A 27,619-nucleotide genomic window follows, 5' to 3' on the forward strand; every position below is an offset into this window, starting at 1 on the left:
ACGGAAAGCTTGGCACGGCAAGGCCTCGGGCAGCGGCGTCTGTCCGCAGCAGCGAGTGGGCAGCCACGCAGCAATTAGGCAGGTTTGGAGTTAATGAGTTAACAGGGGGTCGAGTCCCCCCGATGCTTCTGCCACTGGTCAGACCAGCCCCTGGCACCCCCAGCTCAAAGAGCCCCAGAGGTGGCCCGGGCAGCACGGTGGGAGCCCAGTGGCTCACAAGAGGGAAACTCAAGGTACTCAGAGGGGATCCCGGAGGCTTCGTGTGGGCTGAGCTCAGGCGTGGACCCCACCCGTGCGTGGGACCCCCGTGGGCACCGTCTGCAAGGGAGCTCTGCACCTGCAGGCTCAAGCGAGTGACGCTGCCCCATGGCACCACACAGGGCGGACGGGCCTCCCCGGCCCTGCAGAACTGCAACTATCCCTGTTTTTCCAAGTCTTGACAGCCAAAAGCAATCCCTGCCTGCTCAGGCACTGCCCTCCCCAGCCCCTTCTGCAGCGAAACTGGTGGGGGGGAAAACAAGTGAAATGAACTCTTTCCCCGAGCGCTACTGACAGCCACCGCTTCAGAATCCAAAGTCCCCGACCGAGGGTCTCGGGAAAGGGGCAGCAAAAATCCCTCACATGAAGGTGTGTAAAAGTCAGAAGGGCAGGTGGGCACCACAGCCCTGCCCCCCAGGAGTGGGGCACACACCGCTCTGCCCTGCTGCCCTCCACTCCAGAGACCAGGAGCTGGGGCTCAGACGCTGCCCGAGGCTTTGGCACTTTCCACAGCTGCGAGCGCTGCCAGAGCCCAGCCTGGCGTTACTGCAGGCCCCGTGGAGTGCGACAGCAGTGCAGAGCTAATGCATAGTTATAAAGCCAATACTGAGAAACATCCCAGGGGTAATTAATCTCACTAGAGCAATTAGTGAAGCTAAACTGGTTCAGCCCAGAGGTCTATCTATGCGGGGTCTCCAGCCATGGATACAGACAGGAGGGCTGGGGCAGGGTGGGGATGGGGTAATCACCATCCCCAGGTTCCTCCCAGGTCCTGGAGCCCAGGAATGAAAATACCCCCTCAATAAAAAAATAATAAAAAAAATGCTTTTAACCCCTGTTTGATTTGGTCCAACAAAATTGTGCTTTAGAGAAAAGAAAAAGCATCAGCAGCAATGGCTGCTTGCAGCCATGTACCAAAGATGCTTTGTCTCCTCACCTATCTACAGGAATAGGCTCTAAAATCCGTTTCATTTAACCTTTCCTTCCCCTAATGATGCTCCCTCTGTAGCCAGGCGTTGGTTCAGAGTCGGAGCAACTGCTCAGGGTGGTTCCAGATAAGGGACAATGGCATTCTGTCCGAACAATTTCTCTGGAAATAGCTCCTGAAAATGTCTTTAGTGCCGCTGGTGTTTAAAACCACTCAGTTCTCAACCAGTTAATGCTGGTGGGGCATTGCTGAACCTCCCATTCCTGAAGGGAACTCCATCATGGCTCATCATTCAGTGTGACTCGGGAGTGCAAAGCAAACAGGGACAGAGCATTTCACCAGCCCCGAGGAGGCACTGGGAGAAGCTCAGAGCCAGCAGGGTGAGCAGCCCTGTGCTGACGGGGCAGGGGCACCATGCACTAGTGTCCTGTAGCTTTGGAGCGCACGTGCTGCGCTGGTGGAGCTAACAGGGGCTCTGGCCTCTAATCCCCGCCCCCCCCCCCGTTAATCCACACCTGACGTCTCTGAGCTGCACCAGCCCTCTAACGCCCTGGTTTCCATTCCTAGTTTCACCCTGTCAGCCTCAGCATCTCCCTCAGATGCAGAAACCTGAGTGAGTGAGCAGGCTCTCGCACCGCCTCACACAGCCTGAGCCACGCCAGAGCCCAAGCCTCCACTCCGAACCTCCTCCGCTCATCCCTACGTGTTACCAGCTACAGTCCCATTGCGCGCTGGCTGCCACTGCTGTCGCTAACAGTTGTGAAGAGCTGGTATCCAAGCCCCCAGGTGGAGGAGGACACCGAGGTGGTGTGGGGGAGGACACCGGCTACCAGGAGGGAGCTTCCCACCGGTGCTGGATTCTGCGCCTTCACCCACAGGGCACAGGCGCTCACCACGAGTGTTTGGTCGTAATGGCAATGCTGTTCTCCGTGATTCGACACAGTCCAGTCCTTGAGATCAGGGGTTTCTGAGTGACGCTCGGCATAGCTGTTACATGAGTTTGGCCACAGAGTCTGAACAGGAGCTGGAAAAACATGAGGCTGAGCGGCAAACCAAGGCGTACGCACCAGGAATGTTTATAGATTCAAGTATTTTCACTCCTGTAAAAATGTGCCTGAAGTCAGAAGGGCAGGTTGTGTACACTGGTATCACTTGCAACCAACATCCAGAGCAAAGCCCCAGTCCTGGGACTGTCTGCATCGTAACATCAACATCTGGCATGAAGATGAGGAATTGCTGTAATCAAAATAGATCTCTGAAGTCTTTGGCCATCTCTGTGGGGCATTCAGGTGCCTTTGTTTTTAGGTCTGCAGGTATGGTTTTGCTCTCTGCAGTCCTTCCTTCAGGAACTGGAGGTAAGTTGCAGTTGAAGGGTCTTCAAAATTAGTTGAGAAACTAAAGATGCTACTTTCAACATCTTCAGGCTTCATAGAAGTAATGTCCAGGAAGTAGTTGGCATTGATATGGTGAATCTAGGAAAGAAAACAGACGAGGAGATTTAAGGGCCAGAACAATTCCCCATCCACTGCCCTGGCCTCTAGCCAGGACACAGGTAACAAGACTGTAATAATTGTTAAAGAATCTTTAACACTTTGCAAAAGCTGATTCAGCATTCAGGATTCAGGTTTGCACTTTACACTCTGAGAAAGATGTGTGAAAGACAGCGGTCGGTTTCTTCCCCCAGGAGTGCCGACCCCTCACTCAGGTTAAGAAGAAGATAAAGGCGATTTGGGAACAATCACGAAGCTGTAAAGGCCAGCTCTGCGCGAGGGCTGGGGAGACGGCAACCCGACCACGCTGAGCGCCAGGGGGGCACCCCCAGCCCAGCAGAGCTGCACAACCAGCCCCTGCACCCAAACGCCACCACGCTTCCCGCTGCCCCATGCAGGGGCGGGGGGGGGAAGGGGGACACGTGGCCACTGACCACAGCAACCCCGCAGGCTGAGCTGAGGGCACAGCCTCTCTGGAGGGGAGCCACGACACAGCCAGCAAGGGAGCCACTGCCTGTGGTACTAGCCAGTATCTGGCAAGTGTGGGCCACAGTCAGATTAGCCCTGGCAGGATCCTCCACTACAGAGCGCCCAGGCGCTGACATGCAGCAGAGCGCTGCACTGTCAGGTGTCGGGAATGGTGTCGTCCTTCAAATCCAAGGTGGGGGGGCTGCTGGGGAGCACGGCAGAGCCGAAGCGTGTGGACTTGTCAATAGCTGATCTGCTGTGACAAACTCAGGGAATCAGGAGAAAGATAAATGTGCTAGAAGGTGCTGACAAGGAGATTTTCTCCAAAGTGTGAGCACGAGGCACCATGGGTGCAGGAAAAAAGCTACAGCCACTTCCCAAAGGTCACTGACTCAGGGACAACGGGGAATTGCAGGCAGATGTTCCCTTCAGGTCTGATTGTCTCCCACACCCACCCAGAGCCGCTGCTGTTCTGTCTCTGAATAAAAACACATTTATTTCAGATTTCCTGGTAGAGCTGCTGTCTGCCTACCACAGCATCCCTGAGAGCATGGCACTGTGAGGCCCCACAAAGGCCGGAGGAGCCAGGAAAGGGCTGGGGGGGCAGACACTCCCTTCAGGGCCTGCAGATGACCATGAAGAGAACGCATTCCCATGGGAAGAGCCAAGCCCAGCTGTAGGGGCAACAAACGTACCACCGTGCCGTTGGGGAGGCAGATGATCATCTCCACGGGGAAGTTGTATTTCTCCAGATGCAGGTCAGCCAGCTTGCTGTAGAACTCATTCTCTCTGTTGGTCTGTCAGGAGACCCCAAAGAAACATGTTTGCACACACCAAAACTAGCAGAACAATGCAGGAGTGCACTGAACACAGGAGGAAGGGAGGGACCAAAGAGCTGCTCTGCAGCATGGTTCCCACCATTCCCACCACTGGTTGCACTCTCACAATCTGCTTTACTATTCCCTTTACTATTCTCTTTCAGTCAGGCTCCCTCTCACTTTTCAGCTCTAGATTTTTTCCCCCAAACAATAAAATCACCCCATGACTGGCAGTTCCCAGGCACACCAACAGTCTGATCCCTTTTCCCAGAGCCTCTGGCTCTGTGACTGACCCCAGAGGCAGGCTCCTACGTAGGGACAGGTGCCATCAGGAGACTCGGAGTTCAGAGAGTATTTGGTTGCTCCCTGGGTTACAGAGAGGTCAGCCTGCTGATGGCACAAACGGCCTTGGGCAGAGCTATCTCGCAGCGAAGCATCTGGTTTAGCTTTTAAAACTGTCAACGTGACAGAGCGAAGAGGGTCATCGTGCCATTTTCTTAGCCTGCTTCCATCTGGCGTTTGCTTAGCCCCTGCAATCACTAGGACACGGGGTGCCTGGAACCGAAATCCCCCACTGGCACGGGTGTGAGCTCCCCCCTCCTGCTGGCACCCCCATGCCTAGCACTGTCTCTGTTCACCAGCCCCGAATGCAAAGGCAGCAGCTGCGGCTGCAGCACTCACCTGCAGCTCTTCCAGCTCCTTCACCAGTGACCAGCTGCTAATGAAGCTCTCGTTCAGCAGAGCGAGGATGGGCGAACTTTCCAGGACCGTCTCCCGGAGAGTTCGCCCTGAACCTGGAAGAGAGGCAGGCAGCGGTTTGCTGTGTTTCCTGAGCTGGCTGTTGCTATGTTTGATGCCACAGCGATGCCACCGTTCTCGGTGCTGCGGCAGCTGGCTCAGACTCCCCCCAGCCTGGCCATTGTCTTTTTTCTCCTTCTTTGGCAGTTCTCCCCAGCTTACCATTCCCTCTGTGTGCTGCTGGCAGAGCAGACCCCAGCCGCTTGCGAGGCAACAGAAGGAGCAGGACCAGATTGGCATGGAGGCTGATGTGCGGTGCATTTAGGGAAGGATCAGGCCCTGCAGACCCACCCCGAGTGCCTCTTGCTGTTTGTGCTGAGCAGAGCCCACCCATGCCGCAGTTTTAAGGGCAGACAGGACTGCAGACACCTGCCCTCTCACACCCATCGCTCCTGCCCGATGTACATGCAAGTTTTTAGGCAAGGGGGGTGGAACAGCTACACATCAGGGGAAACCTGAGCCCGCATCTGGCTCTGGCTTCTCCTGTGCAGGTGTCAGGGACAAAGCAGAGAGCATTGTCTCTTTCACCCTGCAGGTGCTGCCTCTACTACCCAAGCAGGCTGAGAGGGAAGAGAAAGGAGAAAGAGCAGACCCACACCTGCACCTCCGTGAAGGCATTTGAATTAGCAAGTTGGTCTAAGGCTTGTCTCGGATAGATCTGATCCTGCCACTGGGAACCTGAGCTCTGATCAGTGATTCCCCACTTCCAGCCCTTTTCTATTCAGCATCTTTGGTGCCAAAACAAGTAACACAACATTCACCGCTGGCTCGTGACCAGCTCCCTGACCTCCAGCTCTTGGCAGAGCCTGAACGAGGCACATCGTTCCTCCAGCCATGCTGGGAGTGTCCTCACCTCAGCAGGACTGGTCGTCCAGGGCGCCCCACAGCAGGATGGAGTGCACCAGCTTCTTTTCTGCTTTTGCTCTCTCAAAGGCTTGTGTGAAGGGAAGATAGGAGACCTGCAGGCAGAGGGACAGCTTGAAAAACAGACACAGAACAGCCCATTGCAAATACGAGCAGGGTCTGAGGGAACCGGACCCGCCACATCCCACAGGTGATGCACACAGAGTTTAACCTAGAGGAGAACAGAGTTTAATCTGCAGGATTAAAGCAAATGACAACTGCAGTGGTCTCCCCAGGGACAACTTCATCTCCTGGTGAGACTGTAGCAAGCTCTTCACAGCACATGGGCTGTTACCAGCACCTGCAGAGCCCCATCTTTACACACTGCAGAAAGCATGTGCACAACTGCAGGCAGGCTGTCTGCAAACACACCCCAGCAGCCTGGGAAACCTGGCCTTGAGATATTTATTACAAAACCTCACTGAAACAGCCTAAAACCCGTGCGGGGTCTCTCACTGCCAGAGATCATTCCACTCATTCAAATGAAGGGAACTTTATTAACATCTTGGCAGCTCAAAGGGACATTCGTAAGCTCAGGCACAAGGAGGCAGCCATTGAAACGTGTCCCCTCAGCCAAGGAAGCAGTGACAGGCAGTAGCCATCTGCTCCACAGGCTACTGGCATGTTAAATAGTTTGGGTCACCCAGTGCTATAAGTTTGTGTCTCGCTGCAGGATGCAGAGGCACCGGCAGATTGTGTGTTTTCTGCTGATAAGGAAAGCTTGGTCCAAAGGTAGCTGAATGTTGCAAAAGTAATGCCAGAGGAAAACCATTTGTAAGCAGCGCGATTACCTGCCTCACTCAGAAATTGCATCGGCAGCTACTGATAAGAGGAAGGAAGGATGAGCCGACATTTACAATGCAAGCCTGGGACACATGACATCTAGGCTTCCTGCCCGTGCTGCTGCGTGACCCCAAATGGCCCTTCAGAGATGCTGTACTCCCTCAGCTGGAACCTGGAGACCATCAAGCCACACACGCAGTGCCTGGGAGGCACGCGCTGAGCTGGGAGCCGCTCACGCTGTTCTGAATGCCGATCAGGTGGCAGCCTCTGCTTTCTGCTGGTCCTCGGGGTGACTGGACATCTCAGTGAAGATGACCTGCCCTAAATAAATGTGCCAAGGAAGAGCCCGGTCCCTCCCTCACCTTCTTAAATGGATACATGGCCACTTCCAGCTTCTGGGCTGCCTCTTCCCAGGGGATTTCCTGCTGCCAGGTTATCTCTTCAAACACAAACTGAATGGGCTCCCCTGAGGGATCCCTGCTGTCAATCACATTTCCGTTCTCGTCATGGATCACAGAGGGGATTGAAGGTCCTGTTGATTCCAGCTCCATCTGTGGGAGAACAGGCTGAGTTGGACATTGCAGACATCCCACTCCTGCTTTTTCTGTACTCCAGGACAGGATAAAGATGCAAAATAAGACTGTGCAGCTTCTAATGAAGATACAGCTTGATCTACTGTCTCCTGGAGCTGCGCTTCACCAGTTGCAGCTGTGTTTTATTGGGGAACGCCAGGACAGCACCTTCATTTCCTGCAGTTATTATCTGACTGTGCTCACTAGACTGGAAACACATCAGACTTGTTGGCTGTGTTCCCACCTTCCCAGTGGCAACTTTTGGCTCTGGGACACCAGATCCTTAAAACCACTGGGACCTGCAGGGCTGGTTTGAAGCTCTAGCTCAGGCCAGCAGCGCAGCCCTGACGCAGCCCGCAGCTAGCCACGAGAGGGTGCAACAGGGAAAGGCGTTCAGGAGCGTCCCCGTAGTTCGGCGTTCTGGTACATCTGAAATTATTTTGTAGATCTTTTTTCCCGACTTTTGGCAATTAAAAAGAAAGATGGATCTAGTTTAAGAGAAAATGGGAGTGTTAAATTCAAGCATTCAAAATCCTGACTTATGTTTCCTATCCCAAGAGCTGGGATTACCACAAAATAAGAGGAGTAATAACCTCACGCAGTTTCTAAATTCAGAAACACTGTTGTTCATACACCCTCTGGGCTCAGGGCCTGGGTTCAGCTCCTAATCTCCCCTGCCCTGCCTGACAGGCAAATTTTTAAAAATGGAAAAAGTCACATGATTCCAGGAGCTTAGGATTCAACCTACACAGAGGGGAGAAAAAATGTCACAAGAACTGGCACTAGGGAGCCACACAGCTGCAGAGGACATATGCAGATCAACAGAGATTATATGATTATATTGTTATATTGAAGTGTTCAAGACAAAGCTCTAAAGAACGGGGATAACTGAGGTTATAGAGCTCAGGGCCATGGCAGCATAAACCCCTGCTGAGCTGCTGCACACATATGGAGGATGGAGGGTGACTACACACCTGAGGCAGGTAACCGATGTCCACTTCCATGTTGCTGCTTTCACTCGCTCCATACAGCCACTCCATATCCACGTTCAGAGACCTGCAAGGCAAACCCAGTATGTTCAGAGTTACCCAAGGCTAAAACTGTGTACGGGACACCCCAAACAAACAAGAACACCCAGTGCTCCTCTTGCAGGGTCAGCACTGAAGCCCAGAGCCTCTGGCTCCTTGGAGATCACCATGTTCCCTGCACAAGACCAGCAACACTAGATCCCTGCTGGATCAGGGCCCAGGCACCCACTCAACGCTCCAGGCAAGTGCGCTCACACCTTTGAGCACTGCTGAAATACGGAAGACAGAGGTATCTTTGCTCCCCCTTCCCTCTCAGCACTTGCACATTCTGATCCTGCTGAACTTTTAAAAGCATTTTTTTGGAAGCCAAAGGCTTTTGTAAGGAGTTGCTGGCAGAGCCGTAAGTGTCTGCTTGCTGTAACAAATGTGCTGACAGAGCCATAGGGATTGAGTCGCCAGGGTAATCTTATAATAGAATTTTCACTCCAGCCGTCATGGGCAAAGAGATTTGAAGCTTCTTTCCCCTGAAATGCTTCCAGCTGCTTGCCAGAGAGCAGGAATGAGCTAGTGCGAAGCTATGCACACAAAACCTTAACCTGTGAAACACCAAGTGAAAAATATGTTGAAGCAAAAGCATCAGGCTTTGCAGAACTTCAGTGCTTTAAGCCAGGCACTGGGATTGCCAAGGGCTGCTCTCCACCCTGCCCATCCCTCCCCATCCTCCAGGTACCCAGGGACAGTTACTGGTGAGTGAATCAGGCCCTGAAATGGGTCAGAGATCCTCAGCGACTAGCAGAGATGCAGTTGCCAGTTTTACAGGCAACTGCAGAGCTCAATTCACTCAGATTTTCCAGGCACTTGGCTGAAAAGCATGAGCTCATCCATCACAGACACCCAAGGAACCTTCTGCAGCTTGCAACAGGTATCTGACAACTGCAAGAGTCCCTGCCTGGCCAGGGACTGCTGGGACAGCTCGAGCAGAACGGTGCTGGCAGCAGTGCTGCTAGCAAAGAGGCTGCTGCCTGGCTCCAGGGTACCAGGACAACTTAAATTCCCCATCCCTGTGTGTCTTCCCACGTGCCCGCAGGTACCTCCCTCTGAAGGGGTTTGGCACAGGACAGCTCAGGCTTGGACACTCAGCTGAAGCACGTGCCAGTTGCAGCCAGGTTGTGCAAGGATAACTGTCCCCAAGCCCATGCTCCATGTCCCCAGAAACCTCTGCCCTGCTCCTCCCCTGTCCTTCCTCTGCTCTTGTCCTTCCCTGCCTCTTCCAAGCCAGATGCCCCCCAGACCTGTTGACAAACAAAGCTATTCCTGAAAAATTGCATCAGAATCAGTTTAGGGAGCAAATGTAGCTAGACAAGTGAGGACACGATGACCACGGTGACCGCTGACAAAGAAGGATGCGTGGGGCAAACAGACAAGCAAACAGTAGAACTAGCCTGGCCAAAGCTCAGGCTGCAGATCTGCCTTCCCTGCACGGGCCAGGATGCCCACAGACCGCAAGGGACAGGGCTGTCACTGTACTCATGGCTTCATTTGAAAAGAGCCCACCAGCCACATGCAGCCCCCACTCCTGAACAGGACAGGATCCCAGAGACCCTGGGTTCCAGGGGGCCACATTTATAACAATCCTCAAGTCTGTTCAGCACCCAGGAAGAGAGAGAAACAGCTGTACCTGTTGTTAGGGACAAAGAGCTTGAACTCTCGGACATGGGAAGAATCCTTGGAGAGGATGATGTGACCTGTGAACTGGCCTGGGGAAAACCAGAAGGGGAAGTCTGGTGGCTCGTTCAGCTGGAACTCAGCGTGGATCCTAAAACGAGAAAGGAACCATCAGCTGCAGTGCCAGGAGGAGAGAATGGATCGTGCACTGCAGATGACAGCAGGGAAAAGTCATCTCCAGGCACCAGAAATTATGAAGCTAAATCAGGGCAGAGAGGTTCAGTTTAAAAAGCTTTTCATGTCACACAATGAAGAGAGTAAAAGACTGGAACAGATCCCCTGGGTCAGGATCATCTCCAGTATCGATGCCTTTTAGGCTAAGACCCCTTCAGCCTCCCTTCCAGCTTGATCAGGCAAATAAAAGCTGTGTGTAACACTCCCAGTAAAACAAGAGAACAATTCCCCAGACTCTTCCCCTTTGAAAAGGCACTCCACCCCCCAATTAACCAAAATCTAATTTCTTGCTAATTAGACTCTCCTCTTTCAGCCAGGGATCACTCCAAACCAAGGGTGCTGGAGAACGGCTGGCTGTCCTGCATCTGGGCGACAGTCCCTGCCTCACCAGGGACTCAGTGACACTGGGAGCACAGGTGTCCTCTTCGGGTGTCAGCAAAGCATCACACACAGGCAAGAGCTGGCTGCGAACCACCCTCTGCCTCCAGCTGTACTGCTTCCCTTGCAGCCAGGGCACATCTGGTCTTGCTCGGCAAAACGCCTGCACAAGCAGTGCCATGCGCACTCTGCCAGGGGCTCACAGCAGCCTTCCCCACCCCCCTGAGATATGGAACAAATCCAGAAGTGCCCCCAAACCCTCCTCTAACACCCCGGACCCAGGCCTTACCTGAATGCTATGGTGTAGTAGAAGGTGCTGATGGCTTGGATGCAGGCCACAGCTCCCTGGGGAGCAAAGCGGGTTTTTACGAAGGGGCGCGGGTGGAACATGCTCAAAAGCCTGTGGATTATGATCTAGAGAAAGGATTGTAAGAGAGCAAAAATGAGAACCGTTCGTCCACTGCAGGTCAGCTGCAGCTCCAAAGGAACTCCCTACCAGATCAGGAAGGCAAGGGAACCGCTGTGACTTAAAAATTAGCTCAGAGATCTACCTAATTACAAAACAAGGAGATAAACCCAAGAGAGGTTGTTTTTAAAAATAAATCCTTCTTCTAGGCTTTTTATCCTATTCCCGTTGTTTGCAACTTTCCATCATACCAGTCAGTTGAATGCCTGAGTGTGGTAAACTGATCTACAAGGCTGCCTCCATCAATACTACTTCAGACTTTGAAAGAGTGGGTACGCAATCGATAAACACACCAGGCTGTGAAGGCAGATCAGCTGTGTGATCACTGACACAACCCCGGCACCCCAGGGCAGCACCACGTACAGGCCTGGCTTTACAAACTGGGTATGCACGTTGTCTCACTCGTCAATGGAACGCTCACCCGTGTTAGGGGTGCAACGAAACACCCCGCAGCAGCGCTTCAGACAACCGCTTCCCCAACAACCCCCTCCCCTCCCTGGCTGGGAGAGACTCACTTCAAAACCCAAACGCTGAAACAAAGCAAGGTGCAGTTACTCAAGTCAGCCTCACCTGGCTCTGACAGACACCCAGAGCTTTTGCTTGCTCTGTTTTACCTCCAGTGTAGGCTTCTGGCTGCACGCTGCAGCCTTTTTGCTCCCTTAGAAAGTCTGGGGAGACACAATGCAATAGCCTTGTCCCTCTAGGGATTCCTGTGATTCATCTGAGCCATAAGGCAGAACATTTATACAAACCACCTCTCAGGTATATAGAAGTTGAGTTTCATATCTCACCTCTTTGCCCTTGGGAGGTGGAGGGTAAAATCTGTTATTGGAAAGATACCCAGTGAAGATGTTCAATTCACTAGGAATTATCCACCATGGGTCCCCAAGATCCAGTTTATTCTTTGGAGGAAGAAATGCTTTAAACTGCTTGGCAAGCATCACGCTCATAGGGGTTGCTGGGGCAGTCCAGTTCCTCAGCCCAGAGAGAGCAACGTGAGAAATCTGTGAACAAAAGACACTGTCAGAGCCTAGATGTACTCTTCACATGCACAGTAGTGCTCGTGGATGTAAGTAGGCTTTGGAGAAGGGGGGAAAAGAAAAATAATCATGTTTCAAATTCTTCCTACCACCCCAACCACCACCAAACAAACAGTTCTGTCAAGTTTCAGTTATGTGAGTGATAGGAAATGGGAGAGAAGGGAACACGCCACGTAACAGCACCGCTTTCGGACTTAGCTCCAGGAGAGCCACCTCTAACGTCTGCTTCACGCTTCCCCAGAAGGGCGCATTAATTGGGGCACAGCGCTGCTGAGTGCGCTGAAAACAACGCAACGCTGTAGAAAGCGGTGAGCTCACTCGGCAGAGCAAACCCCACGGGCTTGAGCAAGACCATCTCCCCCTCCCAATGCGCCAGCACTTATTCCTGGTGGTGTTACCAGCCCATCGGACGTGCTTATACCACAAGTTCTGGCCATACACATCCCGTGTGATACCTACTCCCAAGAAACCATCTTTGCTCTTCGTCATTGTTTCCATGACCAGAGGCTGGAATTTAGCCACAAGGGACAACGTCTCCCCGCCTGGATCAGGCATCTCCTCCTCTTCAAAATCTGAGATGGGAGCAACCCCTAGACAAAGGGACAGGCGTTTAAGCAGCTGCTTCCCCTCCCTCCCCTTTTAAGCAATTATGAAGTGATTACACATTTATCCTGGCAAATCCAGGAGCACTGGGAGTTTCCCAGCTGTCCCTCTGCTCTCAGCCCCACCCCAGAGACTTGCTTCAGCTGCAGGAGTCGAAGGGGAGCCCTCCTTTTACCTCCTTTTAGACTCTCTCAAACCCACAGCTCAGTCAAGCCGTCCCATTTCACCCAGGAGGGATCCGAACCCCTGCTTTAGCCAATTCACCACAGCACCAGCAAACGACTGTCTGTATTTCGACTGTACTGTAAGCTCTCCTGTAAATTATTATCACCACACTTCTCCCTGCTTGGCACCACCAAGAGACGTTTGCTACACGCTGATGCAGTCTCCAAACATGATCTCACACAATTGCTGTCTGAGAGAGGCTGCTACAGCTGGAGGAACGTATGAATGGAACGCTGCAACTTACTAATAGTTTTGGCCCAGCCTGGGCTGAGCTGTATTTGTTGCATTCACCCATCCCAAATCCCCTTTAAGCTCCAGACAAAGTCACTTATGTACTTTGCTAGGCCAGCAACGGGATCTTCCACCTTGTAAAAACTCTACTTCGTGGAAGTGATGTTAGTGCTTAAGCCTTTTCAAAAACATGTAAAGCTTAGCAGCCTCTCTTCATGTAAGACCCAAAACAGCACCCAGGAAAAAAAAAAAAAAAAAGACACAAATAAAAGCTGCTGAGTGCATTATCTTTGGCTTTCGCTGGGTCTGTGCAGAGAGCTCTGCAAGGCAGACGGATACCAACCTGTCAGCTTCTCAGCTATCGGCTTGAACTCTTCTGGACTGAGGTACAGATCATTGTTTGTGTCCAGAGAAGAAAAGAGAAACAGCCCCTCATTTCCCAAAGACTTCAGTGCCAGCTCCTGGTTTGGGAAAAAGAGGCAAGTGAGATTTCATTCCGACCTCTTGCAGAAATTCACTCTGGCCCCTCTGAGCTCTAGAGCTGATTTGCATTCTCTCCAGCACACAAACAGCCATCAAATCGAAAGATTAACACCCCTTGGCAGGATTTTGTGCTATTTACAATAGGGATCGGTGTCCAGGAACTGTTGGCATGAGCATATTAAAACTACATCTGGCTGAGTGATTCAAACTGAATCATTTGCTCAGAGTCAGCCTCAAAGTCTTCTGTCAGAAAAATTTCCAACTTTTTCCAGATAGTTAGTCCTAAACCAGCAGATAATCAGAGCACCTGGAGTTTGTGATTTCTGTAATTAACTGATGCCAGTGAAACAAAGGCAGTCAAATACATGACTATCTACATTACAAAACCACAAAGGAAATGAACTGAGCCCTTGTAACTCTGCAGAAAACAACTTAACTTACACCGGTGCCGAGATCCACACCAGCATTACTGCACACAACTGCCCTGCTCTAGTCCAGCTCCCCTCCAAGTCTCCAGCCCTAGGGCTGGACGGAGCATTTCGGCCCCTTGCTCCGCAGGGAGTGCTGCCTGCTCATTCGGCCATACACCGGGGAGCCACAAATCCCACGGACCTCTCTAGAAACTTCTGCAAGATCCCAGCCACCCTGTGCCTCAGCTTCTCCCTCTGCAAAGCCCACAAAGAGATCATCCAGTGGAAAACTCTACTGAAACGCAATGTCTTCCTCCGAGCAGCCCCAGAAAGGCTCCAGATGCTTCTAGTCACTTCCACCCCACAGCACTCAGCACTGAGGGGAAAGGGACAACTCGCAGGCAGAACAAGAGAGCTCCGCGTCGGTGTGAGAGGAAGAGAGAGACATAAGAGAGAGACATACAGCAAGTCAGACAAGCCACAGCAGTGCCAGCCAGCCTGCAGCACATCCCCTGTGACCCATCACTTGCGGCAGCTTCCCCCGCCACCCCTGTAAAAGCCTAAAGCTGCACGGATAAATACTCTGTATTCTGCTCTTTAACCGTGTTTATTCTCTATTGCCTGCAGCACCACTACCATCCCCAGAGCTCCTGAACTAGTTTATTTTCCATCTGTTGCCTGCCAGCCTGAAGCAGCACTAATGCAGCCTGGAAGGCTTTGCTCCCGTCAACTGCAGCAACAAAAGCACTTAAGAGCCTTCCAGGGTAGTTTCAGGACTGAGACAGACAGAAATAAAGACCCTGGAATAAAAACCAGAGATGTGGCTGCAGACATGGCTGAGGGAAGGTGAGGAGGGGAGCGTGCAGGAACTACAGAGCTGAAAAAAAAGGAATGAAGGAACAAGATGGTTTTTTATTTATGCGCAGGGACAATCCGCTCTGGACTGTCCACATTCCTGGGGCCAAAACGGTGTCTTTGTTCCACAAAGGGATGGCGATGCACATCCTTGGCCCTGGTAAACAGATAACAACATTTTCCTGAGCAACTGCCCTCTTTGCTGGCAGCCAGGTCATGGCACGTAAGCCTTGGGCCAGGCTTCAGCACCCTCTGGGCTCTCGCTCTTGCCTGTGCACGGCATGTAATGCATTAACCTCGCACGGGCCTGCGCGATCGCTCACTGTCTGGGAGCCGGCTCGTGGCGCTGGGAAGCGTGCAGGGAGCGCACGGTGGCTTCTTCCTCCGCAGAGGAGGCTGTCCTGGATGCGTACTGAGCTTTGAAGGGACGGTCCATTTCCTAGTCCTCTCCACAGCAATTCCCCGCTGATGAATTTCTTTCTTTTTACACTTCACAGACACAGACCTCAAGGGACAGGAGGCAAATGAGCAACAGAGTTTTTAGTTGGTGAGACTGCCTGCTGCTGGAGTATTAGGAAAAAGTCATAAACATTTACTTAACAGGGCCGAAGGCAGAAAGAAAACCATTTACACCCCACACGTACAGAAGAAAAACTGACTGCATCTAAGACAGTGGGGAACGGAGGTGCCTGGCGCTGGACGGCAGCATCCAAAAATCAATCTGCAGATGAACTGGAAGCAGGCTGCCGTCCCCTCAGCCTGCCCCTTCACAGAGGTTAAGCAATAAAAACCCGTCAGCTGCAAAACCAGCAGGTAATTATTCCTACAACTGCAACCGGCCAGTGCTAGGTAGGTTTGCGGTCAGGCACCGTACGTGCATGTACAGCAGCCACGGCTCCGGCAGCAGCACGCTCCGGGCAGCGCATCGGATCTGCGCAGCCCTGTGAGACAGATCCTTCCCTTCGGAAACGTTCATTTCTACACTCCAGAAGCACGGCAGCTCTGCGGCGACATCGCACCAAGCCCTCCGCAGCCTCACCTGTGCTGGGACCCCCGGGAGCACCCACCCAGCCAGAGACAGGACCCCAGCCACGGAGGGACAAGGACCTCCACAGAGCACGCAGTCCTGCTGCCAAAAGGGATGACAAAAACGATGTTTAAAAGGGGAGAGAGATGTCAGGGCTTGGCCTTTTGCTTTCCGGTAACATGCACATTAAAGAAAGCTCTGCAGAGCTTGTGGTTTATTCCTTTTTTTCTTTCTAATCCAGGATTGCAAGAAATAAAAAGTTTCCCTGTTTGTGGCAGAGGAGTAAGACGGAGAGTTCTCAGCCTTTTTGTAGAGAGTTGTGGTTTTGACAAAGAGTTTTCTTCTCCCACCTGCCTGTGGGTTGTTTAGCTAAACAAACATTTCCATAGAAAGAGACAAGACATATGTTTTAAGCAAGAGGAAGGAAAAATAAAAACCTGGGGCTGTTCACATTTTGTTCTCCTCTCCAGCAGTACCAAGCCACTGCCTGTCCTAGAAAAAACAAAACCTCCAGAAGATGTGGCAGGGCTGGGGTCCTCCCGGCCAGCCTCTGAAGGACCGCCCTCACCCTGCCTTCCCCTGTCAGAAAAATTCTTCTGATTAACTGATTTGAGGCATTTTCCCCTTTTTGCAATGCAAGAAGAGCCAAAGAAAAGAGGCATCCTTAAAAAATATTTTTCTTTTCACTACGGAAATACCAAGAACATGAAGCCTGCTCCTCCCTGCGAACCTTTGTAGATGTTCAAGGATGCACGCCGCAGCGAAGAGCCAAGGGAGTACGATCGTTCACACGGCAGCCTTACTCCAAAGCATGCAGCAGCCATCCCAATTATACGGATTACAGTCCAAAACAATGTCAACCAGCCTAATTTGAAAAAAAACCACCACCACCACCACAAAAACCCTAAAAAAAAAACCCTTCTCATTTTTCTGCTCACGTCCGTTCTTCTGCTGCCTCCGCAGGCAGGGCACACCAGGCCTGCACTTGTAGTGGGATAACCCCCCCCAAACATCGGAGTTTTGGGTCTTTTTTCCAGGGAATAAAGCAGGAAGGAAAGACCTCCAGAGGCCGCGTCAAGCGGAGGCACCAGGCGTCACGCCAAGAGCGGGGCTGGGGGCTGGCGCTCCCACTCCTCGTTCTTCTGGCAGGGGCAGCTAGCCCCACAGGCGTGGCTACTGCTGGTGCCTGGTGGTTGCCACGGCTCCCTGGTTGTTTCAGCCTGGTGTGGCCACCACTATCCCTGTGGCCACCTCAAGCCCAGTGGCCCCACCACAGCTCTGTAAAACCTCAGCCTGGCCATGGCCACCTCAAGCCCATAGCCACTGGTGTGGCTCAATGGTCACCACATTTCGGTCGTGGCCACCTCAGGGTCCGCAGCTGCTGAGACCTGTTTGTCCTCACAGCTGAGCAGTGGCTGCCATGGCTTCACAGCCTGACGGCGGCCACCTCTGCCCTGGCAGCCACCTGAAGACTGCAGCCACCAAGGCCCCGTGGCCACCTCAGTCTGGTGATGGCCACCTCAACCCAGGAGCCACTGATGCATGGCAGTCACCTCGGCCCAGCAGCAGTATTTCAGTCCCCATGGTCACCTCAGTCCCAGTGGCCACTCATGCCTGGCAGTCACTTCAACCCCAGTGGCCTCCTCAGCCCCTGGGGCCACCAATGCCTGGTGGTCACTTCAGCCTGGTCACAGCCACCTTAGTCCCGGTGGCCACCCCAACTCTGGTGGCCACTGATGCCAAGCACTCACCTCAACCCCAATGGCCGCTGCTGCCTGGTGCTAACCTCAGCTTGGCCATGGCCACCTCAACCCCAGTGCCACCTCAGCCCTGGTGGCTACCAATGCCTGGCGCCCTCCTTAGCGGTGTCTGGTGGCCACCTATGCCAGGCAGTCACCTCAACCCTGGTAGCCACCTCAACCCCCATGGCTACTGCTGCCTGCTGCTAACCTCAGCCCACCTGAACCTCGGTAGCCACCTCAACCCCACTAGCTACCAAGGCCTGGTGCCTTCCTTAGCTTGGGGGTGGCCACCCCAACCGCCATGGCCACTGCTGCCTGGCGGTCACCTCAGCCTGGGCACCTCAACCCTGGTGGCCACCAGTACCTGGTGCCTCCTTAGTTCAGGGGTGGCCACCTCAACTGCCACAGCCACTGCTGCCTGGTGCTAACTTCAGCCTGGCCAGGGCCACCTTAACCCCGGTAGCCACCCCAGCCCTGCTAGCTACCAGCGCCTGGTGCCCTCCTTAGCTCTGGGGTGGCCACCTGAACCGCCACGGCCACTGCTGCCTGGTGGTCACCTCAGCCTGGCCACCACAACCCCGGCGGCCACCTCAACCCCGATGGCTACCGGTGCCTGGTGTCCTTCTCAAGCTGGGGGTGGCCACCTCAGCCCCAGCGGCCACCTCAGCCCCGGCGGCCACCTCAGCCCCGGCGGCCACCAGCGCCTGGTGCCCTTCTCAGCCCGGCGGCGGCCTCGGCCAGCCCCGCCGCCCCCTCAGCCCCCGGCCGCCCCCCGCGCCGAGCCCCGCGGCGGCGCCACCGCCCGCCATTTCCCGCCGCCTCCTCCCCGCCGTGAGGGCAGCGCGGCCCGGCCCCGCGCCCCCGCGCCCCCCCGCTACCTGCTGCCGCGCCGCCTCCGCGTCCCGGTAGTACTTGACGGCGACCAGCGCTGCCAGAGCGGCGAGGGCCAGCGCCAGGCGCGGGGGGGGCCGCGCCGGGACCCGCCATGGCCGCTCAGCGCCGCCGCCGCGCCGCCATGGCCGCGCCGGCCGGGGGAGGCGTCAGGCGGGCAGCGCCCGGCGCGGGGGGGCCGGGGGAGGCCGGGACCGCCCCGGGGCCGAACAGCGGCCGCGGGGCCTCTGGCGGAGGGGTCGCCCCGGCATCGCGCTGGGTTTGCTTTAAACTCTCGGGGTGTGTGTGGGGGCGTCCCCCGGGCTCCCACCGCGGGCCTGAGTGCAGCACGGCCCCCAGCGAGCCGCTCCCGCTCTGCCCCTCGGGTCCAGCGCGACAAAACGGGTATTTTTTACACACACACACACACCCCCACCCCCCTCCCCCGATAATGGAAGCAGTGGGTGCCCCGGGGGGCTGCAGGGTGGCAACGGGGGGGGGGGGGGAGCAGCCATGGGGCTGACCTGCAGCATCACCCAGCCCCCGCCTCCCGCCACCGCCTCATCATCCCACCGCCTCGTCCCAAACTTTCTGTCCTTGCTACCCTCATCCCACATTTTCAGTCATTCCTGCCATCCCTGACGACACCCCCACCTCCCCCGCGTTCTTTGTGCCCTTCAGGTTCTGCCGCGCACGGTGGTTGTCACGTTGCTCTTTCGCACTGGCTTGGCCAAGAGATATATATTTAGTAATTTTAATCTTTCCTCATAAATCAGTCTCCTGCTCCTCGTTACATGCAATCTTGCTCCGCCACCGAAATCCCCTGATTGCTGGGGAAGATTTAGTGCCGTTTGCTGCTGCTGCAGGGCTAACAGCACAGAACGTTTGATCTCTCCAAGGGTAGCAGGAAGCGTTAGCATTTAATCCTTTGAAGCTTTTGCTGTTTCCTAAGCCTGCCTAATCATTTTTGTTTTAGGTTTAAAGAGCGTTTTAGCTGGAGACGAGGAGAGCATGGCCAAGCCATTAAGAGAGCGGTGGCAGCTGCATCAAGGCCGGGGGACGAGGCCGGGGATCCTGCGCCCAGCAGCCCGGAGCGTGTGGAGTTTCCATCAGCCGTGAGGAGGAGGCACAGCCTTCCTCGGGACTCGGGCACCGCACTCTGCCCAGACCCCCACACAGCCCTTGATGTCCCTCTTGCACCGATGGTGCAAGCTCGACCAACACAGCGGCCCAGACTGGGGAGCCCAGCACCAGGACGAACGCTAGGTTACTTGTGACTCAGAGCAGTGTTGTTACGGGCACGGCCAAGGGAGGGAAGGAGAAGGTTCCTTCTGCAGCGCTGCCATAGAAGAAAACACTCATGGAACTGCCGCTGCTCTTCGCTCTCAACACCCCCATCCATCACAGAAACAGTGCTTGGGCCACGGGGAGGAGATGGGAGGAACGGAATTAACAGAGCACTGAAATAATGCCTGGGAGCAGAGACAGGTATGAATGAGTTAAGCGCTCAAGCACTTTTAAGCAGATGTGCTTTAAAACTTCCCAGACTCATTAGGTTGGGCAGTGAGGTGTGGAGAGAGCTGTTGCTTAGCTCACGTAACCCAGCAAGTACCTTCAGAGCACACAATGTAACAGGATGAGATAGCTTTGAAACAGGATAAATGTACCTGGGTGGCTGCGAAACCAGCAAGAGCAAGAGGTGATAGGAGATGACAAAGCCTGCAGACACTTAGATGGAGAAGGAGCCCTAACAGGGTGGCTGGCAGAGCCGAGATGATACCATTTAGACAAGCAGCAGAGGGGCTCGTTTTACATCTGAACCATTTCCAGTGTCGTCAGCAACCATATAACGATGACAAACAGACGAATTATTCGATAGGAAAAAGAATGGAAGACAAAAGGTGAAATAATGCAGGGCATTTGGTGGGAACGAATCCTCCTCAAAAGAGAACAACACTAGTAACTCCGGGCTCTGCACTGCTAGTTCTTGAGATTACAGATTACAGCATTCAGGAAGAATTTTAAATATCCAGACATCTGCTGTGTGGCCCATCCAGGCACACCTGTATCAAAGGAAATTCTTCTGACAGAAAGAACAAGGAAGCTTTCCACCAAAAAAAATCACCCAGCACAAAATACTACCCCAGATTTCCCCTTTGCCAGCAGGGAGAAAGTCCAACTGAAAATAAGAAAACTAGTGAGAAATTGGTAACAGGGCTGAAAAACTTGGGAGTGACCTTTTTTGCAGTGGAGGGATGTATTTTCCATATGTTGGAGTACACGCAGTAACTCCACATTCCAGGGCTGCGCGTTGCGAGAGCAGAGAAACGCTGTCTTTGTACGAGCGGGTGGCCCCACTCCCACAGCCTGAAACCCTGGCCACTTTCACGGTCAGAGCGAGCGTGGCGTGATGGAAGGCGGCGTTAAAATCTGAGCTCCATGCACAAATGGAGAAAGCACCTGGAAAACAGACACCCCCACCCCTGCTGAGGAAGCGAGTCCTGACCAGACTGAGGCCCAAAAACAATCCTCTGGAAAACAGTAAGGAACCAGGAATATCCAAGTCTGGTTTCACACGGGGCTTTTCGAAGGGGACAAGAAAACCAGAGAGGCGTTTACTGCAGAGAAGGGGCTGGCATCCTGCTCCGGGGATGTGCTGTGACAAAGCTCCACAGCCAGGGAAGAAAACATACAGTTCATCCCGGAAAAAGAATGGCCAGCAAAGGCTGCGGGGTGAAATGAAGTTTGATTTCAGACATTCCAAAGCAGATCATTTGGTTGCAGAGCGAGAGCCAACGTGCCCCCAGTTCCCGGGAGCTTGCGTTCCGAACTCCCCCTTGGCCCTCCCTTTCCAGCAGGAAGCAATCCAGCCTGGTGGGTCACCCACGCTCCCGATGCTCGCTGGCTCTCACCAAACGAAAGCATTTACAATGCTGGGGTGGTTTATTGAGAGGATTCCTAATTACAGCACGATACCTGTTTAAGGCTCCACAGGGAATAAAGCCAAAGACTCGAACGTGACCAGAAGTAACTGCTGGAACTTTGAAACCGCCAGCACTGGGAGCCAGCGCTTGATGCATCACGTCTGAAACAATCAGATAAATAGATCAGATCAAAATGTATGTGGAAAAATACCATGACTGCCAGGCTTTTGAATTCAATAACCAATTCTGCTGAAAGCCTTCCAAGGGAATTTAATAACGCTGTAAAAATGAAGTGTGGGTTACAAAAAGATGCATTTGTTTTCTGGGTAGTTTTGTCTCACCTCCTTGTACAGCCAGGCAACAACAGCTGGCCATTCTACAAGGGGTAAGCGATGAGTTTTCATCTCTACCACTAATGCAACTTCCTTTTATCAGAACTTCATTTACAGGAAATTCCTTCTGACATAAATTAGGGCCACATGTTCTGATGGTGAAAATTAACATGATAATCACGGCTTCTGAACTTGAGTGTAACAGGGGAGATGGGAAATAACCGAGGCCGATCGCATTTCCCAGTAAGGTGGCTCAAAGGTAGAAAAAAACCCCACCATAAATTAACAACAGAATTCCCCCCGGTATCTCACATGCCTGAGACTGAAAGGCAGGAAAGCAGCCCAAACACACACATCTTCCCAGATTCTTTCCATTAGGTATTTAAAACCAAACCTCTGGTTCAACGTAACACCCCATTTATCTACGCAAAGTCTGAAAACAGAGGGGTTCCCACCGGGATGGACAAGGGTCCTGCCACCCCCACCCAGTGTGAAGCATACAGGGTGGGTGCAAGTAAGAGAGGTGAAATCCCGGAGCTGGATCGGCACGCAAGGCTCGCAGGGAGGAGGGCTTGTGGAACAAGAGCATCCAGCCACGACTCAGGGCCTGCAGAGGAGCAAGGAAAAAGCAGAAGTGTTTCAAGACACCAGCAGGGCAAGCGCTTCTGTTACCTGCACTGCTGTAGGACAGAAAAATCCCGGTCGTGGATCAGGGCCAGGCCTTGGAACAAAGCTGATCCTTGGAATAAACCTCTTCTCCTGCTGAACACATGCACGCTTAACCTGATGCTTGTGATTAATCCACTGGCCTCAGGGATTTAACTGTGGGTATCTGTGAGCAGGGGCAGAAGTTATTTGCAGAATTGTAGGAATTGGCAGGCATTGCCACCTGCAAGAAAAAGCTTTTGTTGTGGCTGGTGCCAAGCTGCATTCCAGTGCCTGGGTAAGCAAACACCAGTGAGCTTTACATCGTCGGGCAGGCTGGGCCGCTAAAAACCCTCCCTATTTGTGATGCAGCCATTGATCTGCAGGAAAGCAGGGAGCTCTCCTCTAGAAGTGCACGTGACTTGACAAATACCGCTCCTGCTCGCTTGTGTGGAAAAGAAAACAAGAGCGGGGCTTTAATGTAACACCAAGGATCTCCGTCTAAAGGAAACTAGAATCATGCTATTTATTTTGTGGGTTTAAATTTTGCCGGACAGTGTTTTGAGTTACTCCAAGAGCAGGACATTTTTATTTATGGAATTCCCTTAATCCGTTATAAAAATCCTCTGAGATAAACCAGCTTCCCAGTAACCAAATCTCTCAGATAACACAACTCACTCTGAAGATGTTTATTTACCAATAACCGTTCCTCCAGGCCAAGCTCACCACCAGTATCTTTATCCCTGGGATAATGCTAAGTCCCCATCTGACAACCTTATTTCTCTTGGGGAATTACAAAGGCACGAATTCAGAAACATTTTTGTTTTCATGACTTTGCTCAAAGCACCTTTATCTTCCCAAGTTGCTGAATGAACCAAGTATCAAGAGAATGTCACAAGAACGCACAAAAAAGGTTCCACACCAAGGGCCAGGCAGCTTTGCTGTACCAGAGGAAAGGCTGCGGGAGAAAGGATGCGGATCTCCGATCCAGCCCGTTAAGCCGTCCTCACGGCTGCCCGGCTCCGAACAGCAGCGGTGTGTGAACATCTCTGTGTTATCATCTACTTTGAGTCACAGAGGATCCACTAGTTCAGTGGCCAGATAAACGGAAGATTCTAGCTTCCATCTTTTTCCCTTCTTTTTCTTCTGTTCATTCCAGAAACAATGTATACTGAAAAGCAAACTTGTCTGGGGACTATTTATTTTTCGCTAGAAAAATAAAGACATTTAGTAGAACTCCCGCTAACCCATATCAGATGGTGAACAAGCAATTTAAGAGAGCTGGTGCAGATGGGAATTGCTGTCCATACACTGGCTAGATTACTCTGAAAATCAACATCTATTGTGAAATATTCTTGAAATCAACCAGTATTGTCACCTAGTTATTTCAAGGATGATGTAACAGGTCTTTGACAGATGGCTTTAAAGAGGATCAACCCAAACATGCTTTTTATTTTACAAGACTTTTATTCTGTTTCACAGATTTGACTATTACAGCAGTGAAATTATTACAAGTGACTCATAACATTTAGTTCCAAATAAAAGTAGAAAAACACAAAAATGATAAAGGAAAGTTAAATGAGATGTGATGTGTGGTAAATGTGTTTTAAGAGCACAGGAAAAGTATATAAAAATACATTAGGATCAAGAATTTTGCAGACAGGTTTTGATTCAGCTACAGTTTTGACACTACAGAATCACAGAGTCGCAGAATGGTTGAGGCTGGCAGGGACTTCTGGCCCAACCCCCCTGCTCAAGCAGGGCCACCCAGACCCAGCTGCCCAGGACCACGTCCAGGTGGCTTTTGAGTATCTCCAAGGATGGAGACTTCACAGCCTCCGTGGGCAACCTGTGCCAGTGCTCCGTCACCCTCCCGGTCACAAAGTGTTCGCTCGTGTTCAGAGGGACCCTCCCGTGTTTCAGTGTGCCTACCGCCTCTGGTCCTGGCACTGGGCACCACTGGAGAGAGCCCGGCTCTTTGCACCCACCCTTCAGGTATTTATAGACACGAATAAGATCCCCTTGGAGCCTTCTCTCCTCTGGGCTAAGCAGTCCCAGTTCTCTCAGCCCTTCCTCATAGGAGAGATGTTCCAGTCCCCTAAGGATCTTCACCGCCCTTGCTGGACTCTCCCCGGTGTCCCTTCTCTACCGAGGAGCCCAGAACTGGACACAGCACTCCAGGTGTGGCCTCACCAGTGCTGAGCAGAGGAGAAGGATCCCGTCCCTCACCCTGTTGGCAATACTTTGTCTAAGGCAGCCCAGGAGACCGTTGGCCTTCTTTGCAGCAAGGTCTCATCGCTGGCTCATGGTCAGTTTGGTGTCCACAGGACACCTTTTCTGCCACGCTGGCTCCCAGCAGGTGCCCCAGCATACACTGGTGCACGGGGCTGTTCCCACCCAGGTGCAGGAGTGGGCACTTCTGCTTACTGAACTTCGTTACGTTCTTACCAACCCGCTTCTCCAGCCCGTCGAGCTCCCTCTGGCCGGCAGCATGAGCCTCGGGCATATCAGCCCCCTCCTGGTTTTGTGTCATCAGCAAACATCGAGGGTATGCTCTGCTCCATCATCTAGATCATGAATGAAGATTTAAACGAGGCTGGATCCAGTACTGACCCCTGGGGTGCTCTGCTAGTTTTACTGGCTTCTAACTAGACTTCACGCCACTGATCACCACCTCTGTGCCCAACCATTCAGCCAGTTTTCAACCCACCTCACTGCTCATCCAGCCATCGACCGACAGCTGGTTTATGATGATCCTTTGGACAGCGTCAAAGGCCATCCTGAAGTTCAGTATCTGCTGATCTCCCCCCACCTACAAGGGGAGTATACAAGATCAGTATCAGATCTGAGAACAATATCTGCTGTTCTCCCCTCACCTACAAGGCCAGTCATCTACTGTAGAAGTTATCAAGTTGGCCAACCACATCCCTGGGGTGAAGCCATGCTGGCTGCTCATGAAGAATTGTTTGTCGTTTGTGCAACTGAAACGGTTCCAGGATTAGCTGCTCCATCACCTTCCCAGGGACTGAGGTGAGGCTGATGAGCCCAGAGCTCCATAGCTCCCTGTGCCCCTCCTTCCTGCCCTTCTTGAAGACAGGAGTGACATTTGCTTTACTCCGTCTTCAGGCACTTTTCCCAGTCATCACGATCGATCAAAGATATTGAGACTGGCCTTGCAATGACACGTGCCAGCTCCCCCAGCACCTGTGGGTGCATCACTTCAAGGCCCGGTTGCTCAGTATCCCTGACCTGATCCTCTTCCACCGAGGGCACACCTCCCTTACTCCCACCTTTCCCCCTGGTCTGTGGAACCCGGGGTTCCCCAAGGCCAGTTTTGCTAGTAAAGACTGAGGCAAAGGCAACATTGGTATTCAGCCTCTTCCATGTCCTGTGTAACCAGCTTCCCTGTCTTGTTGAGAAGTGGGGCCACATTTTCCCAGTTCTCCTTTTGTCACCTATGTTCTTATAGAAGCTCTTCCTGTCATCTTTGACACTCCTGGCTGAATTCCATTCTGCTTGGGCTTTAGCTTTCCTAATGTCAGCCCTGGATGCTCAGACAACCTTTCCATAGCCCTCCCAGGTTTCCCGTCCTGGCTTACACCCTCTGTATGCTTCCTTTTAGTGTCTGAGTTCAGCTAGAAGTTCTCTCTTCATCCACACAGGCTTCCTGGCATTTTTGCCCAACTTCCTGCTCATTGGAACGGAACTCTCTTGAGCTTGGAGGACACGATTCTTGAATACTAACTGGCTTTCTCAGGCACCTCTTCCCTCCAGGGTCTTACCCCACCGGACTCTTCCAAGCAGATCTCTGAAGAGGCCACAGTCTGCTCTCCTGAAGTCCGGGATTGTGAGCTTGCTTTCCATCCTCCTTCCTGCCCTCAGGATCCCGAACTCCACCATCTCATGGTCACCGCAGCCAGAGCTGCCTTGGATCTTCACATGCCCAACGAGCCCCAGCTTGGTGGTGAGTACGATGAGGTCCAGCACAGCACCTCCCTTTGTTGGCTCCTCTGTGGAGGAGGAATTTATCATCCATCCACTCAAGGAACCTCCTGGATTGCTTATGTCATTGCAGATGGTGGGGTGGCTGAATTCCGCCGTGAGGACCAGGGCCTGTGAATTCAAACCTGAGGTTGCCCGCCTCTGTCTGTAGAGGACCTGATCCTCTCGCTCTTCCTGGTGGGGTGGCCTATAGCAGACACCCGCTATAATGTCACCTTTACCTGCTCTCTATTTAATCCTAACCCATAAGCTCTCAGTCAGCTCCTCATCCATCCCCAGGAGAGCTCCACACACTCTAGATGCTCTCTCACAAAAAGGGCAACTGCCGTTCCTCGTTCTCCCATCCTGTCCTTCCCAAGGAGCCTAGAAAGCCTACCACTTCAAAAGCACAGTATGCTGAAAACTGTTAATTAGAAAGGTGATAAATCCAAGAGTATATAAAAGGCAAAAATGAAACAGAAAAATGAAAGGAGGATGTGTGTGTGTGTGTGTGTGTGTGAAGTCTATTTTATGGCAAACTTCCAGTCCTTTGGCCACTATAAAGCAAAGTCAGTGGATTTCATATAAATTCTCTGTATAAAGGAATGTCTATGAACTGTGTACAATATGGCCCAGAATAAACATCTCATTATCAGGCTAATAGAGCTCCTCACAGAGGAAAAGAAGGTGCTTACGTCATGGTTTCATCTTCCCAATATAATACTGTCCGGAATTGGACTAGTGCCCCAAAATACCATTTTAGGAACAACGCGAATTCCTTTAATGGAAAGGAAATGCAGTAACCCGCCGACGCTGCAGAAGCAGGGTGCTGGCCATGGCCTCACTACTGCACACTTGCTTTAAAGTTCGTGTGGTTGATTGGCAGGGGTGAGCCTCTGTGTTGAACACCCAGTCGTCCAGGGACAGCACGTCATCTCAACAGAACAGAAGATAGAGGTACTGGAGCCACAGGGCAAGGGCGGGCAGGGAGAAAATGGACACAAAGGGAAATTAAAGGAAACCCAGGTGGGACTCCGAGCCTGCACAAGCAAGCGTCGTCAGCAGGACTGCGATGGGAGCTGCCATTGCCCTCAGCTGCCACGGTTTGCGGTGACACATTTCCCGACTCCCTGCCTCACTCTCCCGCTGGAAACTATCCCCCCTGGCGCAAAGGTGGCAAAACGGGGTGGGCATCTGCGCTCAGCCACACCACAAACACTAGCTCACGCTACCAGCAAAGGCAGACCTGCACCAAGGGGCACCAAATTCAGGCTGTAGTCACACCTCCTCTGCATGCAGGACATTAACCTGGCAGAGGAGCTGGCTCTCTCTTAAACCATCAGAGCTAAATTCAAGGGAGCTTAGCAGTCAGAGCCTCCCACTTAGAGCAGCTCTACATCACAGGAACAGGCTTTAAATCCAGCACATCAGCAGAAACCTCCAGAGTGCCAATGACAGCAGT

General features: G+C 52.7%; 2 protein-coding genes and 1 long non-coding RNA gene across 3 annotated transcripts in view; all 3 read right to left on the reverse strand.

Moving 5' to 3' along the window:
* Positions 1–2,246: 2,246 nt before the first annotated feature.
* SELENON (selenoprotein N) lies at positions 2,247–26,857 on the reverse strand. Its single transcript, XM_037380073.1, has 15 exons — positions 26,853–26,857; positions 25,969–26,365; positions 24,887–24,988; positions 18,284–18,433; positions 13,232–13,349; positions 12,289–12,419; positions 11,581–11,793; positions 10,613–10,737; positions 9,725–9,862; positions 7,993–8,074; positions 6,809–6,997; positions 5,614–5,719; positions 4,644–4,756; positions 3,840–3,941; positions 2,247–2,658 (listed from the first exon to the last, which is right to left on the reverse strand). Exons 1-15 carry the CDS (start codon positions 26,855–26,857, stop codon positions 2,488–2,490), a joined length of 2,142 nt encoding a protein of 713 aa, XP_037235970.1. The 3' UTR covers positions 2,247–2,487.
* On the reverse strand, positions 14,674–18,125 carry LOC119144465. The gene is made up of 2 exons (XR_005103135.1): positions 16,394–18,125; positions 14,674–15,141 (listed from the first exon to the last, which is right to left on the reverse strand). It is a non-coding gene; the product is annotated as an uncharacterized LOC119144465 (long non-coding RNA).
* The window catches only part of MAN1C1 (mannosidase alpha class 1C member 1), a 68,741-nt gene continuing 64,715 nt past the window's right edge, over positions 23,594–27,619 (reverse strand). The window contains 1 exon segment of the mRNA XM_037381877.1: positions 23,594–27,119. Within this exon segment, the coding sequence (XP_037237774.1) occupies positions 27,094–27,119 (26 nt within the window). The 3' untranslated portion in view covers positions 23,594–27,093.

The sequence above is a fragment of the Falco rusticolus genome, chromosome 3 (assembly GCF_015220075.1).
Source record: "Falco rusticolus isolate bFalRus1 chromosome 3, bFalRus1.pri, whole genome shotgun sequence".
In the NCBI taxonomy this organism is placed as follows: domain Eukaryota; kingdom Metazoa; phylum Chordata; class Aves; order Falconiformes; family Falconidae; genus Falco; species Falco rusticolus.